This window comes from Berghia stephanieae, chromosome 6 (genome assembly GCF_034508935.2).
Source record: "Berghia stephanieae isolate SIO BIC M18660-M18661 chromosome 6, UCSD_Bste_1.3, whole genome shotgun sequence".
Lineage (NCBI taxonomy): Eukaryota > Metazoa > Mollusca > Gastropoda > Nudibranchia > Aeolidiidae > Berghia > Berghia stephanieae.
The window spans coordinates 47990582-48008081 of NC_088365.1; the positions used below are offsets into that span (position 1 = coordinate 47990582).

At 36.2% G+C, this 17500-nt stretch overlaps 1 protein-coding gene across 4 annotated transcripts in view; it reads right to left on the bottom strand.

The window, feature by feature from the left end:
* LOC144975159 (protein rolling stone-like) overlaps positions 1-17500 on the bottom strand; it is a 167251-nt gene that overhangs the window by 239 nt on the left and 149512 nt on the right. For all 4 annotated transcript variants that reach the window (XM_078918948.1, XM_078918947.1, XM_078918950.1 and 1 more), the window contains 2 exons: positions 2343-2543; positions 1-866 (listed from right to left, as the gene is read on the bottom strand). The exon at positions 1-866 is cut by the window's left edge and continues 239 nt beyond it. In XM_078918948.1, the coding sequence (XP_078775074.1) occupies positions 616-866; positions 2343-2543 (452 nt within the window). In that variant the 3' untranslated portion in view covers positions 1-615. The remainder of the gene's footprint in view (positions 867-2342; positions 2544-17500) is intronic.

The following is a 17500-nucleotide window of genomic DNA, read 5'->3' on the forward strand; positions in this document are numbered from 1 at the left end:
AGCCCTCTACCTCAACTGTCCGCTCGTCCTTGCATTTCCTTTTTAACAAGTACATGTGAACATGGACCAAAAATTACTAGATTTGAAATATTTTTATTCGTTAACACGCTCATCCCTAACCCCTCTTTCTCCGTGCTGTTCACTCTCTCAATAGATTTCTAGTACTCAATATAAATAACATATATTTGCATGACCGAGATTGTTTTACTCAACCACCATTACCATGTAAATATTATATGCACATAAAATTTGTCTCCGGAAAATGTAAACAATAACGTGATTGTAAAAGTAGACACAGCCAAATTTATCGAGATTTATCGAGATAGTACGTGTCAGGATCGAGTGAGTTAACTTAAATAAGATATCTCAAAGAATATTTTCATAATACTCTTTAGTATATATCAAACTGTATTAGATGCATTTTAAAACAATGATTAAATGTTTTAATTTTTTTTCTTTTGTTGTTGTTGGCTGAAAAAAGTTTTGAGACCGAAACTTTCTGTGTTCGGCATTTTTTTTTTTTGTTGAAGCTGTTATATTCATTTTTGTTTATTATGCTATTTTCAACAAAAACAAAACACGTCATTCATTCGTAGTATCATGCGCTATATAAAATCATTGAGGTGCTATTTTTTCTCCGTAAGATTCGTTTAAAGAATTGTAGCTGTTTGAATTTCCAATAATTTGTTGTAATTCGGAGTCCCCGCTAGGTGATTGGGGTTCGAACTTCTTGTGTAGCTGTGTCCTGAGCAGATAGAGTAGGTGCAGGACAAACTGGGCCACGAGCGTCATGAGAATTGCAAGGACGCACGTGCAGATCGCCTCTACCGGCTGGCTCCAGTTCATGAAGTAGTAATCCCGTCCCTCTGGAAAGAAATGAAAGAGAGAGTATAGGGTATGAGAAAGATTTAGAGAGAGAGAGAGAGAGAGAGAGAGAGAGAGAGAGAGAGAGATAAAGTGGGGGAGAGTAAAAGAGAGAGAGAGAGAGAGAAAGAGGTGAAAGATAGAGTGAGAATAAAAGAGAGAGAGAGAGAGAGAGAGAGAGAGAGAGAGAGAGAGAGAGAGAGAGAGAGAGAGAGAATTCCTTCGTGTCTGTGCTCTCGTGTTCAATTCTTGTGTTGTGTGATGCAAGAGAGGGTTCACAGCACAAACTGCGTAATCTTGGGAAGAATATTAGGCAGTAAAGCATCCCAACTCTCGGGTTGGTCTCTGTGATGTAATGGTAACATATCTGACAGGTGATCGGAGGTCTGAGGTTCGATTCCTAGTTAAGGGATGATGTGTTTCTTGTATGTTTCAATAATTATTTTTTTCTTGCTGCGTCTGGCACTGTTTTTATACACACATTTTCAGATATTATTCTTTGCAGGAAATATACACCAAAATGCAGAATTCATTAGAAGAGCAAAAACGAAACGTACGTAGTGCTAAATGTGCATCTTGTATTTTATATATATTATGGCCCATCGCATGAAAACGCTAAATTGTCGGGATCCTGGAAATTGAATTTATAGACAAGAGATGAAGTGAGTAGGAAAGTGCCAGTAGACAATAGAGAATAACAATTTCGCGGCGGTGATGGGGGTTTGAACCCGCGACAACTCCGCCTGGCCAGGGAGAGCGTGACTCTACCGTTTGAGCTATCCACGATCCCAAAAAAGATCGTCTCTAACCCTAGTCATTATTAGAGCCCCTCTTTTCCCGACTACTTGAGATCGCGGGTCCAACACACACAACCTCCGCGAAGTTAGTTGGCCAGCAATTAAGCTTAATAGCCAATATTCTAAACACAAAGAAATAAAATAGAAACAATCGAGACATTGAGTATGCTCCGGTTTATAGACAGAAATCTCAGACTTGAGTTGAGCCTGTATGCTTTACTGAGGAGAATTAATATCAGTTTGTAGTTTGCTGAATACCAATAGTTTTGACGAGTTCAGCTTTAAGAGCGACTATGTGGTCTTGTGGTATGACACTCGCTTTTAGATCGGAATATCCTGGGTTCAAGCGTAGCTCGGCGCATAGTTGAGTCGTTCGAAAAGGCTCTTTACTCACATTCTCTCTCACCGTACTCGGGTGGTGTGAAATGAGTCCCTGGCCGTTAACAGCGTTGTCTCTGTCCGAAAAAAAATTGTAAATTCGCTTAACACGCGTCATGTCCCGTCCTGCACGTTTGTTGTTGCTGTTGGCCAGGGGACCCCTTGTAAACCGCTTTGAGCACGTTTAGTGAATATTGCGCTACATAAAAGAAATCTATAAAAAAGCTCAATTTGACTTTTTAGCAACTGGTTAATCCCGACACAATACCGTTTTGAGGCAATGGGTCACATATATTCACTCACCCCATCCGGCAGCTGGTTGAATCATCAGACTGCCATAGTTGATGTAGTAGAGGGCGTTGAAAACGGTGTACACAGAGCCAAGGAAGACGGTGAAAAACACGTGGTACAGGCGAATGGGCGTGGCTCCAATCATGAGGTCAGCGATGACGTATACAGTATTGGCGGTGTGCTTCAAGCGGGACATGTGACTGGTCAAAAGTGCTGAAAGAATAATAATTTTTAAAATATTTTTAAAAATACACAGAGCTTCCTTTGAATGCAAATTTCAGCAAAATCGATGTGATCTTCAGCAATCTTATATTATTCCATAGGCATACAATATCAATATCTGGGCTTTTGGAAAGAAAACAGTTATGAGTTGGATTTTTTAAAAAAATTAACTTATAAACGGTTTCTGGGACATTTGCGGAGAGGAGACGGAATAAAAAAAAAGTTGATATTGCGCTACATAATAAATGCGCATGGGATGGCATTCGGCGTTCGGCCTTACAGAACGATTATTGAGGTGTTTTTAAACTTTCCAATTGCGGTGTGTCCAAATTAAAGATGAATTGTTAGTGTTATCACACTCTTTCCCGACGTCTGACATCCGAATCTAATTATGGGCCTAATTTTAACATTGTTGTAATGGATAATATTTTGCGTCATATATTTAGATATCCATTGCAACAATAAACCCATAGTGAATTGGGTTATCGGACCTTCAAATAAGTGCACGTCGCACTTTCCCCAATAAGGATTCTGCCGTAGCCAACTACGGAAAAACAAAAAAAACAAGCAAACACGTATCATAAATCATAAGGATTTCTTGTGTGTGTGTCTAGGGTCTATTCCAAGGGAAAACTGGAGAAAAAAAACAGGCGTCAGCCGCAGTGCAGCGCCGCAAATTGAGCTAGGGATTGGTGACTTGCTCAAGGCCACGTGGCGCAGCGGCAGGTGATCGAACTCGGTACCTTTCGGTTACGAAGCAAAGACCGTACCCCTGAACCACGCTGTTAACGGTCAGGTACTCATTTTACACCTGAGTACGGTGAGAAAATGTGAGTAAAGAGCCTTTTCCAAGGACTCAACTATGCGCTGAGCGCGAGGCTCGAACCCAGTACCTTCCGATCCGAAAGCGAGTGACATACCACTTGACCACATAGCCGCACTTGAACTTTGCAAGAAAGCATATTATGTAGAAAGCTATAATTTGTAACAAACGTACATCAGAGGCGTGGGGCCATTGGATCGAATGGTGCCAGGCACCGTACCAATCTTTTAAAAATCATTAACAGCATAATTTAATTAAAAATAAAACTGAGAAATTTTAACTCCACTGTCTTTCGCCAACTCGCCAACAACATACTGCCTTTTTAGTCTCCACTCTATTCAAGATTCCGAATCACGCACTGCGCCGACTCGTGTGTTGGTGACATCACTGCGCGACTGAATCAACACCGTGGTGCAAAGCAATCCAAGCTCCAGTTAATGCTCTATCCATTAATATCGCTACAGCTGATTGAGCGAGAAACTGGGTCGAATTATACTATCTTCAAATAGCGGAAAACCCCTCGACTTGTGCCAGGATCTGAGAGCTCCACCTTTGGACGGGGGATGCGGCAAATTAGGGTAACTTCGGCCATCCAAAATATTACATTAACTGTCAAAAACACTGATCATTGTCAAGTTTATTTGTAAGCAGCAAAGAAAGACAACATAAAACTTAAAAATATGACATATCAAAACCTCCCACCCCCCCCCCCCCCCCCCCCCAACTCTTTTTCACGATTATTGAATAAAGTACTTCTTTGCAACGAAGCATTGTGGACGAATTTACCAACATTTTTCTTGCTTGTAGTGCCGAGTTGATGGTTATGTATGAGTGTTTATTTGTGTGTGTGTGTGTGTGTGTGTGTGTGTGTGTGTGTGTGTGTTTGTTTGTGCGTGTGTATTTGTGTCAGTCAGAGAAAGAAACCGAAGACTGTCAACAGTTATACTTTGGTGTGTTTTTAGATTTATTAAGTACTTAAGTGGAGTGATTTTTTCTTTGTGAGGCTTTAAGATCTGAATCTACCTTTTATTTGTACAATCATTAATCGTAGTCCACTGATTTCCATTATTTGAGAAATACTTTGAAGTTTTGTTTTGTTAAACAATGAATTGCAATGAATCAAGTTGACTCTTTACTTCACCAACCGTTTGGGAGATTGACACTAGATGACAACTTAGAAATAAAAAGACTAGTTCCTCACCAACCAACTGATTTTGAATTAACACAGGTGTGGAAATCTCGAAAACGCTCTTTTTCAGTGACATGGTATGACAGACATGAATGGCTCACAGTTAGTTTAGAAAAAAAACGTTTCTTTTGTTTTTATTGTCTACTTTTTACAGATACAACAAACACTGACAAATCATGGACATCTATAGGCTATAGTGACCTTAACCACTTCCATCGTATTTCTTAAGGGGCGGTTTGGGTCTTTTCAAAAAAAAAATTTAATTACCAATATTGGGCGGTTTTAATCATTCTGTATCGTCATTATAGGTTAAAAAACAACATTTATGGTGAAAAATTTTAATTATCTTTGTCGATACCCATTTTGCGACCTAATTTGGGGGTCAGACATAAAAAAATATAACAATCTTGTGGCAAACGTTCCACAAAAACTAATGAAGGAATGACCTCCATATTCTTCCCTCTTGTCAACATTGTACTATAGTCTGTCACCATAGAGAGCTTTTACGGCCTTAGCTTATGGAATTTTTATTAGAACATTACAAAGTTTAGAATCAAAATGTTATGACAAAATTGATGTTAAAAATTCAGAATTAGGATTATAATTGAAAATTCACATATTTTATCAAAAAAATCTCTCTATGGTGACACAATACATTATCTCTGTGATAACTGTGGAAATTTTCAGACAATTTCATTGAATAGATTCAGAGAAACGTTTGACACAGTATCCCATACCCTTAGAAATATGACATTTTGAGAAAATAGCAAAATAGCTTCCCGTTTTTCACACTTTTCTTACTATCTGTACCATTTTCGACTTTGTTTTTCATGCCTTTATAGTCTACTTTGAGAATTTGGACTTCAATTATATTATTTCTAGGTTAATAAAAAATCAATTTCCACCAAAATCTCAAAATCAATTTTTCGAAGGATTTTCCTAATAATTAGACCCAAACCGCCCCTTAACCTCCTGAACGTTGTTTTAGCACCCTTAAAAGAGTGAAAAATATCTTGCGAAATTCAATGAAACAGGAGCGGTTAAATTCGTTAATGATTCTGTCAATTCACAAAGCTGAAATAGATGCCATTCCAGATTTCAATAAACACATTATAAAAAGATTGGCAGAGATGAAACATCGCCGTGCAGATTTTCTTTACAAGTACTAAAAGTAAGTAATTTCTGTCATAGGTTTTTTTTTTCTCTTTTGATTTACATTTATCACATACTGATTGCATTATCGACCAAAACCAATCCTTTAAATGGTGGACAAAGAATATTAACAAAGACCATTTCATACGGGACTTGTATCTCAGTGTTGTGGCTTGTTGTTTTCATGAATTATTTGTTTTTGTGAGTTTTGTCCACTCGTAGAAACCATCGACCCTCCCCCCACCCTTCCAAAAAAGAGTTTTTAACATGTGCTCTCTCCTCTTAACCGTGTTTACTGTTTTAGAATTTTTTTTCTTCTTCTAATCATGGCACCACCATATGCCGTCAATACGCTGCGTACAATTAACATACAAAGAAACCGAGATAGATTTCGACTCCATGTCCATGGGCCTTATAATATCTCAGAAGTTCTAATTTTATTGTCAATTGATTAAATTCATCTTGGCGCTGTCTGCAAACTGTTTCTTGTTGTTGTCGTCGTCGTCGTCGTCGTCGTTGTTGTTGTTGTTGCTGTTGATGTTGCTGGTGCTGCTGTTCTTTTTGTTAGTCGTTGTTGTTGTTGTTGCTGCTGCTGCTGATGCTGTTTTTGTTGCTAGTTGCTGGTTTGGTTTTATCTGTTCATCTTTTTTTTTTTTTTAGGTACAGTAAACTTATCGTCATTCGCCCTAACCCCTTCCCTCCACCCCCCCCCCCCCCCAAAAAAAAAACAAAACAAAAAAAAAAAACCAATACGATTTTCTCATTATTTCATCTTGTTCTGTTCACGATTTGTTCTGTAAGTTTGTTTTTTTGATTTTTTATTTTTTTTGATTTTTTTTTGGGGTAATATTATATTATATTTTAATCATGTGACGTATCCAATAGCAACAAGGGGAGATATCCACTTTGCCCAGCGTCAAAACCCAGCCGGTGTCTCTGGGTCACGATTTGCACGAAGGCTGTGTCTCGGGTATTGGTTGTCACAGAGTTAATTACATACAGACGTATCGGTGTCTAGACATCGGCTATTGCCCTGGTCACAATTACATTTTCTGATATAAAATGTCTCGATGTTTATATCATCATCGTTGACACCATCGTCGTCGTTGTCATCACCATTATCGTCGTCGTCATCATCATCATCATCATCATCATCATCATCATCATCATCATCATCATCACCATCATCATCATCATCATCATCACCATCATCATCATCATCATCATCATCATCATCATCATCATCATCATCATCATCATCATCATCATCATCATCATCATCATCATCACCATCATCATCATCATCATCATCATCATCGTCATCATCATTTCATCATCATCATCATCATCATCATCATCATCATCATCATCATCATCATCATCATCATCATCATAATCATCATCATTATTATCATCATTTCATCATCATCATCATCATCATCATCATCATCATCATCATCATCATCATCATCATCATCATCATCATCATGATCATCATCATCATCATCATCATCATCATTGTTATAGGACAGAGATATTGTGACGCCGCACTCTTTGGAAGTTTGAATACGATCAGTCCTTCTGAAGTCCAATAATTAATATTTTAATTGCAGGATCTATAGATTGATTGAACTTATGACGTCGCTCGGGTCTTTGTTATTGTTTTTTTTGCCATCCACGTCAATGAGTAATTCTCACTTTACTGTATTAACCCGACTTTAAAAGTTCATGGTTACTCAGAGTTTTGTGTGTTGGTCCGGTACACTTCCGGATGTCAATGTTGTGAGCTTCTTAGCCAAGCGTATACTATATAGGCAGATTCTTGGGATTACGTGACGTAAAAGAGCGAAAAAGAGGTATCTTTATTAACCAACGGCATATATTTAGACTAGACAATAAAATGCAATCAATCACTCTGAAAACAGAAGATCAATTGGATTCAGTAGTCTGATGTCACGCCACCCGGCAACGGCGGCCATCTTGGTTCTAAACAAAGAAAATCATTACTTTTTATTCTTCATGCTGGCTAGAACTTTTCATATGCCTTGTGATCAGAATGTGTAAAAGTTAAAACATGATCAAATTTATGGGGTTTTTTCCCTCTGAATACGCGTTTATGCTCGCCGGAGAAATATTTCATACGGCGTCCGCCATTGTTCTGATAGTTTAGAGCCAGTGTTACTAAGTTACCATGCGTCATGTTGAAGAGTATTACGCAAGGTATACATCCAGTCCTCCTAAGACTGTTTCACACTTCAAGTGAGATAAGAACCAGTTTTTTTACATCACACTTTTCTTCCCTATTGGTGTTGATTGGTATTTGCAATCATAAATTATTATTTTTTTAATTAGCATTAGGTATTTACTCCAACACGAACATTGACATCGAGTGATGATAAGCTCAAATTGGTGAGGCCAAATGTGACCCTTCGCCTCAAAACGGTATTAAGTCGGATTGGTTAAGATGTTGAAAATTGAATTTATAGCCAGAAATATGAGACTTGTGTTGGGTTTGTATGCTTTATTGAGGATAATGGATACCATATTTTAGGATGATAATGCCAACAATTGATATTTTTGACCAGTTTTACATTTAATTCGGCTTTTAAGCATATGGTTCGTTCCGACATAATACCGTTTTGAGACGATGGGTCACAAATGTACTTCGTAAGCTTGGCACTGAATCAATCGTTTCAGTTTGCCGTCCCTCAATGTTGGAATTTCCTACCAGTGCAGCATCCCTAAGGTCATCCTCATCCCTTCAAGTTAAAACAAAAAAAAAAAAACTCAACTGAAAAACCATTTGCTTCAAATGTAATTGATTGATGGTCTGTTTGTGTTGTGTGTTTGTATATTTCAACTGATGTCAATGTAAAGCGCTTGGGGTAAAAGCACTCATTTAAGTCCCTTTTCTTTTCAAAAGAGGCATCGCTTTTAACGTCCTTGACCTCATTTGTACCCGAGTATGGTGAGAGCATGTATAAAGAGTTTTCTCTACAGATTCAACGTTGGACCGATCATAACAACATTCGAGCCGGTGACTTTAAAGATTGAGCTTTTTTATATAGCGCAATATCCACTAAACGTTCTCAAAGCGCTTTACAAGGGGTCCCTGGCCAACAGCAACATTTAACATTTAGGACGGGACATGACGCCTGTTTGTCCGAAAAAAATTGTAATATCGCCTAACAGGCGTCATGTCCCGTCCTAAATGTTAAATGTTGCTGTTGGCCAGGGACCCCTTGTAAAGCGCTTTGAGAACGTTTTTTTTTTTCGGACAGAGACAACGCTGTTAACGGCCAGCTGCTCATTCTACACCTGAGTAGGGGAGAATGTGAGCAAAGAGCCTTTTCCAAGGACTCAACTATGCGCCGAGCGAGGCTCGAACACAGGACCTTCCAATCCAAAAAAGCGAGTGTTATACCACTAGGTCACATAGCCGCAAACAGCATTATAGAAACCAAACCACTTAGTCCATCAGAGTCATTAGGTCCATATGATTGGAGATTACCCCGGTTTCTATAGCGTGAAACGAACAAAAGTAATTGCTCGCTATCCTTTAGATAGGAGGTTAGTCTGTCTATCGCAAAGTACTTTACGCCACATCTAACAGATCCAGCTAATCAATCATTTATGGGTGGACATGGGGTGTGGTCGGGGGGGGGGGGGTCTCATAAAATATTTCGACTCAACTGAGGATCGACATCATTTCCTTGATTTGATTCCAGAGCGAGAGCTCTGTTTATTGAGCTGTCTGGACCTCCAAGAATCCAAACCAAACAATATCAGCAACATCATCATCATCATCATCATCATAACATGATCAAAAAAAAAAACAACAACAATTTAAAAAAAAACAAACAATATAACAGCAGGAACAAAAAAAAACGGACTTCTCTTCCTCACCCCCTTGCCCCCAAATGAAGTCCCCTCCACCAACTGAACCTGTCCGCCATCGGCTCCCAAAACACTTCATCATTGTGTGTGCTGGACGTCCACAATTTGTGTCCAACACGAAAGCAGCTGTAACGTTCGTGACTACTCAAAGCGTTTACTTCAGACTCTTAAACTATAGACTAGATGGCCGATTCATTTTTTGTTTTGGACATTTCTGTTCCTTCAACGTGTTTTTCTTAACTTACTACCCCCAGACCTGCATACATATAATTCTAAAAAGTTGTCATTTTCTCACGGAAAAACCCCAAGATCTATATACAGCTACCAAGGACAACTATACTGAAAGGACAATCATATGGAATCTTCAGGCAACGCTAGTGGGGGCCAACAAAAAATATAGAAAATTTACACCAAAATAACAGCAGGGGCATTATATGGCAAGATCTACCTTTTAGAGAGTGATTGTGAATGCTGGGTCCAAAAAAATATTTAATAATTATTACTATCAGCAGTGAATAAGAGTAGCCAAGAAACGGAAAGGATGAGTAGTTAGATATTCTAAAAACTGACCTTATACTTATAGTGATTGATTCAGGATGATTTCTTTAGATGAATGTACATGTAATGTGATTATGAGGAAGAGGTTGAACAATTAGATGAAGGGGAAAGGAGATGTACAATATCAACAAAGGGAGGTAATCTGCGGAGGATGATCCCAAGAAAAATATGAATACCAAAATATCTACTAAGGGATGCACTACAAAGTAGTTGTAAGTTGTAATTAGGATCTCTCGAATTTATTAATTTTTTGAACACTATTTCATCCCAATAAGGGACGATCGGTCTGCCAGGTAGAATTTTCATTGGAACACCTGCAGACCAATGTCTTTCACAAATAACAAATTTTGTCGGATGTGGCTCAATATCATCACGAGGAGGGATTTGTTTAACCATGTTTATCGGTCTGGTTCCTCTTTATAGGCAATCTGAACACACAACATTTGTTGGCTTTATTGTAGTTACCATTGTAATTCGCAACACCACAATTTTCCCCATCTTGAATTTGCTAACAAATCACGTCCATGAACATCAGACCCACAAGAGGCAAAAGTTCATGTGAGGAAAAACATTCAGAGTACTGGTTCATTCAATATAGTCAATGGAGTAGCATCAAATTCATAGTTCCATTCCATTCCATATTCATAGAGTTAATTAATAAAGTAACATATCAGATCAATATATATTCAGAGTACAATAGTCGGATTTTTAATAAGGGGCGCGTCTTTTTCTTCTTTTTCTCAGCTAGCTGTTCACGAGGTACAGCTGCAAAAATTTGTATGAAACTCTGGATCATTTTGTCTTAATAAAAATGTTTTATCACGACTTAAAAAAAAAAACAATAAGAAAGTATTTCGCTTATTACAGATATATTAAAATCGATAACGGGTGAGGATCTGAACTCAAAAATGATTTATAGTGTCGAAATTATGATTTTCCGCTTATCCATTTTGAAAGAATTTGTTAAAATGGAATGTTCAGTTAATTGAAACTTATATGATGTTCATACAGAATCTGAATATGAAGGAACGACAGACAAGTTTACATTTTATAACAATCAATATACGTGTTTGATGAATACAAATAAAAGTGAACATTACGCACTTCCAACATTATTTTGAGTTCAAAGTTTTGAGAAATAGCTTGGTATTTATGCCAAAGAGGATTACATAAATTTAATGTAGACCAGTCAAAAGTAGAAATTCATCAATTTATGATACAGTGTTTCCACAAAATGTGCTTTTGTTCAACAACAACGTAACAACAATAACATGCAAAACTCAGAGTTGATTGTGAAATTCCAATTCCATAGATGTCCTCTTTAATGGCTTATCGATAGATACAAGTAGACTTCTTTTCGCAGCTTTCCGAGAAAGGAACCGATAGAGATTCCGTATCATATCGTATTGTTTAAGAGCTTATAGGTTTAAAAGAAAACTTTAAATGCTGTGTGAATCGGTCATGCATAGATACAATTTTTCAAAGTTAAATATAAACATTCAATGTTAATTTGACAATTTTGAGTATTTAATCACTAGTTCAAATAAGTTAAAACTAGAGATTCATATCAGTCTTTGGTAATTGCGACGTGATGTAAATAAAAAGCAATAAATTATAAAGTCAAAATTGGATGCAAACTACATACGTTGTTACTTTATGTTAATGTGTTTTGCTTTTATTCGGAAAATAGTAATTTTTCTAATAGTATGATGTGAACTCATAACCACTAGCCGGAACTACTGTGTCACAAGATTTTTTTGTAAAACGATGAAGTCATCTCTTACTTTGTGGTGCGAAACTGTTTAAATATTTAGCAGTGTAAAATCTCTAATTGTATGACAGTGGTTTTAAAGTGGCTTTTTATAGGTCGTGAAGAAGAAATCTTTTTTGTGATATGGCATCACAATTCAATACGGGCCAAAATCTTTATTCAGTTAAGAGAAATTGCTTCGGAGGTTGACACAAAGTTTTGCAACTTTTGATAGAGGGACATCTTAGAAAAACTAGAAAAACATGCGCCATTCGTTATAAAACATCTACTATAGTTCATTCCTTACAGTACAGTCAATGAGTAGCATCATCTTAGATCAATGAGACAAAACTATATATTCAGACTACTAGTTCATTCCTTTCAGTCAATGGAGTAGATCAGATCCATAATTCCTTTCCATAGTCACAGAGATAATAGTAATAGAGTGAGTGAGTGTAACTGTAACAACAGTAACCAGACCAATGAGGCAAAACTATATATTAAGAGTCTTAGTTACTAGTCCCATACGATTGACAGTCATATCAGCAACACAGATCCATGTAATGGGCATAACTATATATTCAGAGTCAGAGTCCAAGTTCCATCATATATGAATATGATATGGTAATATCAGCAGACCCACTAACTAGCAACTTCTAGATAGTAATATCTAGTAATATCTATCTAGTCTAGTAATAGTAAAATAGTAGAAATAGAAAGGACTGTTCAAGATAAAGTTGTGAAGTTGACGTGACGAGCTAAGGGGCCCTCTAGACTTATACACTAGACTAAAACAATAAAGTCAATATTTGTCAGTTAACCATATAGAAAAAATATATAAATATAAAGCCACAGGCCATAATTCATAATAAAATAAGGAACAGTAATCCGATTCGGATTCCGAATCAGGCGGAGTCTGATTCTGATTATCTGTGCGACTCGACGGAACAAGCACGACAATGGGCCCAACTATCGTCTGCAGGAACTACAGTTGATAATTCTAAACATGTCTTAAATAATTATTATGCAATTATTATTGGTACATACCACTTTTCAAAGATTCTGGTGCGATAAATTAGCCATAGTTATTGAAATCAGATTCGTACTTTCGATTTCAAAAAAGATAACAAACCCAATCACTCAGTTTGTAAGAGGGCGTCATAGAAAAATAGTTCATACTTTCCTGTGAAATTTTTGGTAGTTCACTACTTTTTGTATATTTTCATATCATTCAAGACATAAGAAATATTATTTAAAACTTATGGTCGCCAATTAACCAATTTATTAATATAAAGTACCGAAATTATAAGAACAGAATCAATTATTGCGCATTCAAGGAAATTGTACCAAGGCAGAAAAGCGGTAGTTTTGCTTGAAATCGTTATCCAACCAATGGCCCCCACTAGCGGGGGCTGAAAATCCAAGGCGAGCCTCCTTTCTAAAGCCCTCCTTGACAGCTACATAAATGACTAATTTGTCTCACAGCAAAATATTGAAATTTGGTTCAAAAGGTTTTTAATTAATGTAAAATGGCACCAACATGATATTTTAATATAATTTTCTATTGAATTAAAGATGCTAATGTTGCTCTTTAGTTAGAGCAAAAAATCTTGTTTCTACGATTTTTTCGTAAGTGTATGCAGGTCTGCTATCCGGCATAGTTTTACTATAATATTATAGTGAAATAGCAATAGACTCCTTTATCAGAGACACAAAGTCCAAGGCATCGGAGTTTCTATAGCGTTTTAACGATTTAGCAATTGCTTGAGTCTATTGCAAAATATATGTTTTCCTATAAATTAACCGACAGGAAAGTGAAAAGAAAGAATATCTTGTAGCCAATCGCGTCAATCTGGGGTTTGTTTGGTCTTCATGAGGTGAGAAAAAATTCAGTTTTTCAGTAAAAATGAACATAATTATGAAATTAAAGTTGTTGTTTTGTTTTTGTTTTGTTTTGTTTTTTTTTGTTTTTTTTTTTGTATTTGTGTGTTTTCTTTTGTTTTCTTGATTTAAAAAAAAAAGTATAAGAACATGATTGGTATGCCCCTATAGTATTTGGTAAAACCCCATTTTACAAACAAAAATAAAGACAACTAATGATAATGATGATCCTTTGTAAAAATACGTTAGAGGTCAGGAAATAGTTTTCCACCGTAAACATCCGGTTGTACTAAAAATAGATTTTGACACAAAAAGACATCCGGACCACAAAGAAAATTCCTGAGGTCAAATCATCAGATTCGAGAACCAATTGGTGTAGATATAAATGTTATATTTTGGAAGACAAGAAGAAAAAAAATGCATTTACATAAGAAAAAAATTATGAGTGAGGGTGTATGAGGGCGTATGAGGCTTTGTGTATAACCTGACCAAGGCCTGACCGAAGCGTTTGCTTTGTACATCCACATACACCTAAGCGAAATTAAAAGATTCCAATAGTAGTCAGAACATCACATGGGGCATACGGGTCAATTCACTCACTTTATTTTTCACTCCATTTTCCATATTATTATAAGTTTTAAAAAAATTTTCATTATGTGTTTTGCAAAATGGGGTAGTGTGGCTCAGCGGAACGGCCTTTGCTTTCGTACCGAGTTCGATCACCCGCCGCTACGTTGTGTGGCCTTGAGCAAGTCATCTCGCCCTAGCTCAATTTGAGGCGCTGCACTGCGGTTGACACATGGGTTGTTTCAGTCTTCCCTTTGAATATTCCCTTGAGACAAATTTCCCCTATGAGATGAATATAGGGAATTTTATTTATTTTATTTATTATTTTGTTATTTTGCTTTCAATGGTTTTACGGCACTTGCGAAGAATGGAGTGAGTGATTAAATGAATAAACTCTTAAATTATATCACATAATATTATAATAGCAGTTATACAGTATTCGATTCTTTCATTCTTGCTATTTTGAGATTCCCGACGTGTTTCGAGCCGCCATACGAACTCGCGAGAGCGTGCTTGGAACAAAGTTCGAATTCCAAAACGTAAGTAAGACTGTAAGAAAATTGTTATTCTACCTCTCAATTGATTCAGATTTCGTTATCTTTGAAGAAAAGAAATGTCAAAATGTTTAAATGATACTTCTTTTTAAAGAATCTAATTTTTTAGTGAAATTTACCTTTTGATTATCTGATTTCAGAAACTATTATTGTAAACTTGATACTATTACGCGTTACAATAAATTCATGGAGAGGGGAAGAAGAAGAATATAATAATAATAATAATAAAATAATATAATAATAATAATAATAATAAATAATAATGATAATAATAATGATAATAATAATAATAATAATAATAATAATAATAATAATAATAATAATAATAATATAATATAATAATAATAATAATAATAATAATAATAAATAATAATAATAATAATAATAATATATATAATAATAAATAATAATAATAAAATAAAATAATAAAATAATAAAATAATAATAATAATAATAATAATATACTTTATTCATCCAAAAAAATGAAAATTCGTTTACAGACGTGGAATGCATAAAAAGGTATAAACACAAAGTTGAGAATCTATCTAATATGCAAGACGCCCCAAGAGCGATCATTTAAGAACAATGTGGAAAAAAGTGTGGAACATATTAAATTTTATTACGACTGTATACCTCATGAAATAAAACTTTTATTCCATGTGGCCTTCTTAGGAAGGGTAACAAAAATAGCAACAACGCAACGAGCATTGCAAAATTTCTGAAATTGCTCTGCAGCAATAAAAAGACAAAATACGTATATTATCATGAAATATTTAAACCCGAGCTTATCATGCTTTCTCGAAACTCTATTGAAGTCAAGCCCACCGATCCTGTAATCAGGTATATGTAAGAAGGGAGTGATGATATGGTCTGGACTTCATGCCTTCCAATTAGCGATTTCAAAATAACATCAAAACACGAGTGCGCTTTCAGGTTTTATATATATATATATAATATATATATATATATATATATATATATATATATATATATATATATATATATATATATATATATATATATATATACAACATTTTTAAGATGTAAAAGTGAAAGAGACATTTTTATCTTCGTTTTAAATTCCTTTTGGGATATGAGCAAATCGAAAGCGGAGTGATAAAATATTGTGGGATTTATATAGTGCAATGTTTTACTAAATGTGCTCAAAGTGTTTTACAACGAGCCCCGCTCTGAAAGTATCAATGCAAAGAAGGACGAGGTATGAAATTGCGGTAAGGCTCTATTATAATATTTTTTTAAAAAGTTTATTAATCCACACAATAATTAATCTATCTGTTTAATTTCTAGTTCTTAAGATATCTATAGTTTATTTAATGATTTATTCATTTCTTTATTTATATCAAGTTCGTAATCTATTTTTTCCATTTGTCATTTGTTTATTATGTGTTGATGATTTATTTATTATGTACTCATTTATTTCCCCGTTATTTATTGTATGTGGCGAGTACAAGGAGCTTAAATACCCGGTAATCTGTGTTGTGACATTTCCACCTAAAACATTTGTAAGATGATCGGATCTCTCTCTCTCTCTCTCTCTCTCTCTCTCTCTCTCTCTCTCTCTCTCTCTCCATGCGCTCTCTCTCTCCCTGTTCTCTCTCCCTTCGTGTTCTCTTTCTTTTTCACTCTCTCTCTCTCTCACTCTCCCGCCCCCCTCCCCCCCCCCTCTCTCTCTCTCTCTCTCTCTCTTTCTTTCTCTCTCTCTCTCTCTCTCTCTCTCTCTCTCTCTCTCTCTCTTTCTCTTTTTTTTTCTTCTTTCTTTTACCCTCTCTCCTTCCCCGTCTCCATATATCTTTCTCTCTCTCTTTCTTGCTCACTATCTCTCTCCCCCTCTCTCTCTTCTCTCTCTCTCTCTCTCTCTCTCTCTCTCTCTCTCTCTCTCTTCATCTATCTATCAATCTATCTCAGCCACAGGAAAACTCGGAAGGGGATTGACTAGTCTGGCTGTCTGCGTCCAGAAATGCCACTGGGAATAATCCTTGAAATGCCAGCACCCAGGGCGGGTATTCAATCCGTGCTTCTCATTTCGACTTATCCATCCAGATTTTGGGATAAACAAAGGATAAATATAAAATAATGACCTTTACATAGCGCTTATCCGCTGGATTTAAAAAAAAAAAATCACAAAACCTTAAACGATTCTTGTAATCCTTCAGAGTCGTTCGCCCCATGGAGCCGGCCGGAGTTTATCCCTGTTTCTATAGCGTGAAACGGACAATAGCAATTGCTTGCTATCCATTGGATAGGACGCTAGTCTATCGCAAAGTACTTTTAGTCAAATATAACAGATGCAGCTATCCATTCAATGCTGGGTGGACAGGAATCGATCTTGGTTCGTTTGCGTGTGAAGCGAATGCTCTACCAACTGAGCTATCGAGATCCCCATCTTAAACGATTAGCATTGTATATTTATTAATATTGGAACTAACGTCTTTACCGCTTTTGTTGTCCTCTAATATCAGAGAGAAAGAGAGAGAGAGAGAGAGAAAGAGAGAGAGAAAGAGAGAGAGAGAGAGAAAATAAGTAGGAGTGAAATATCTGTTCAATGTTATAGTTATC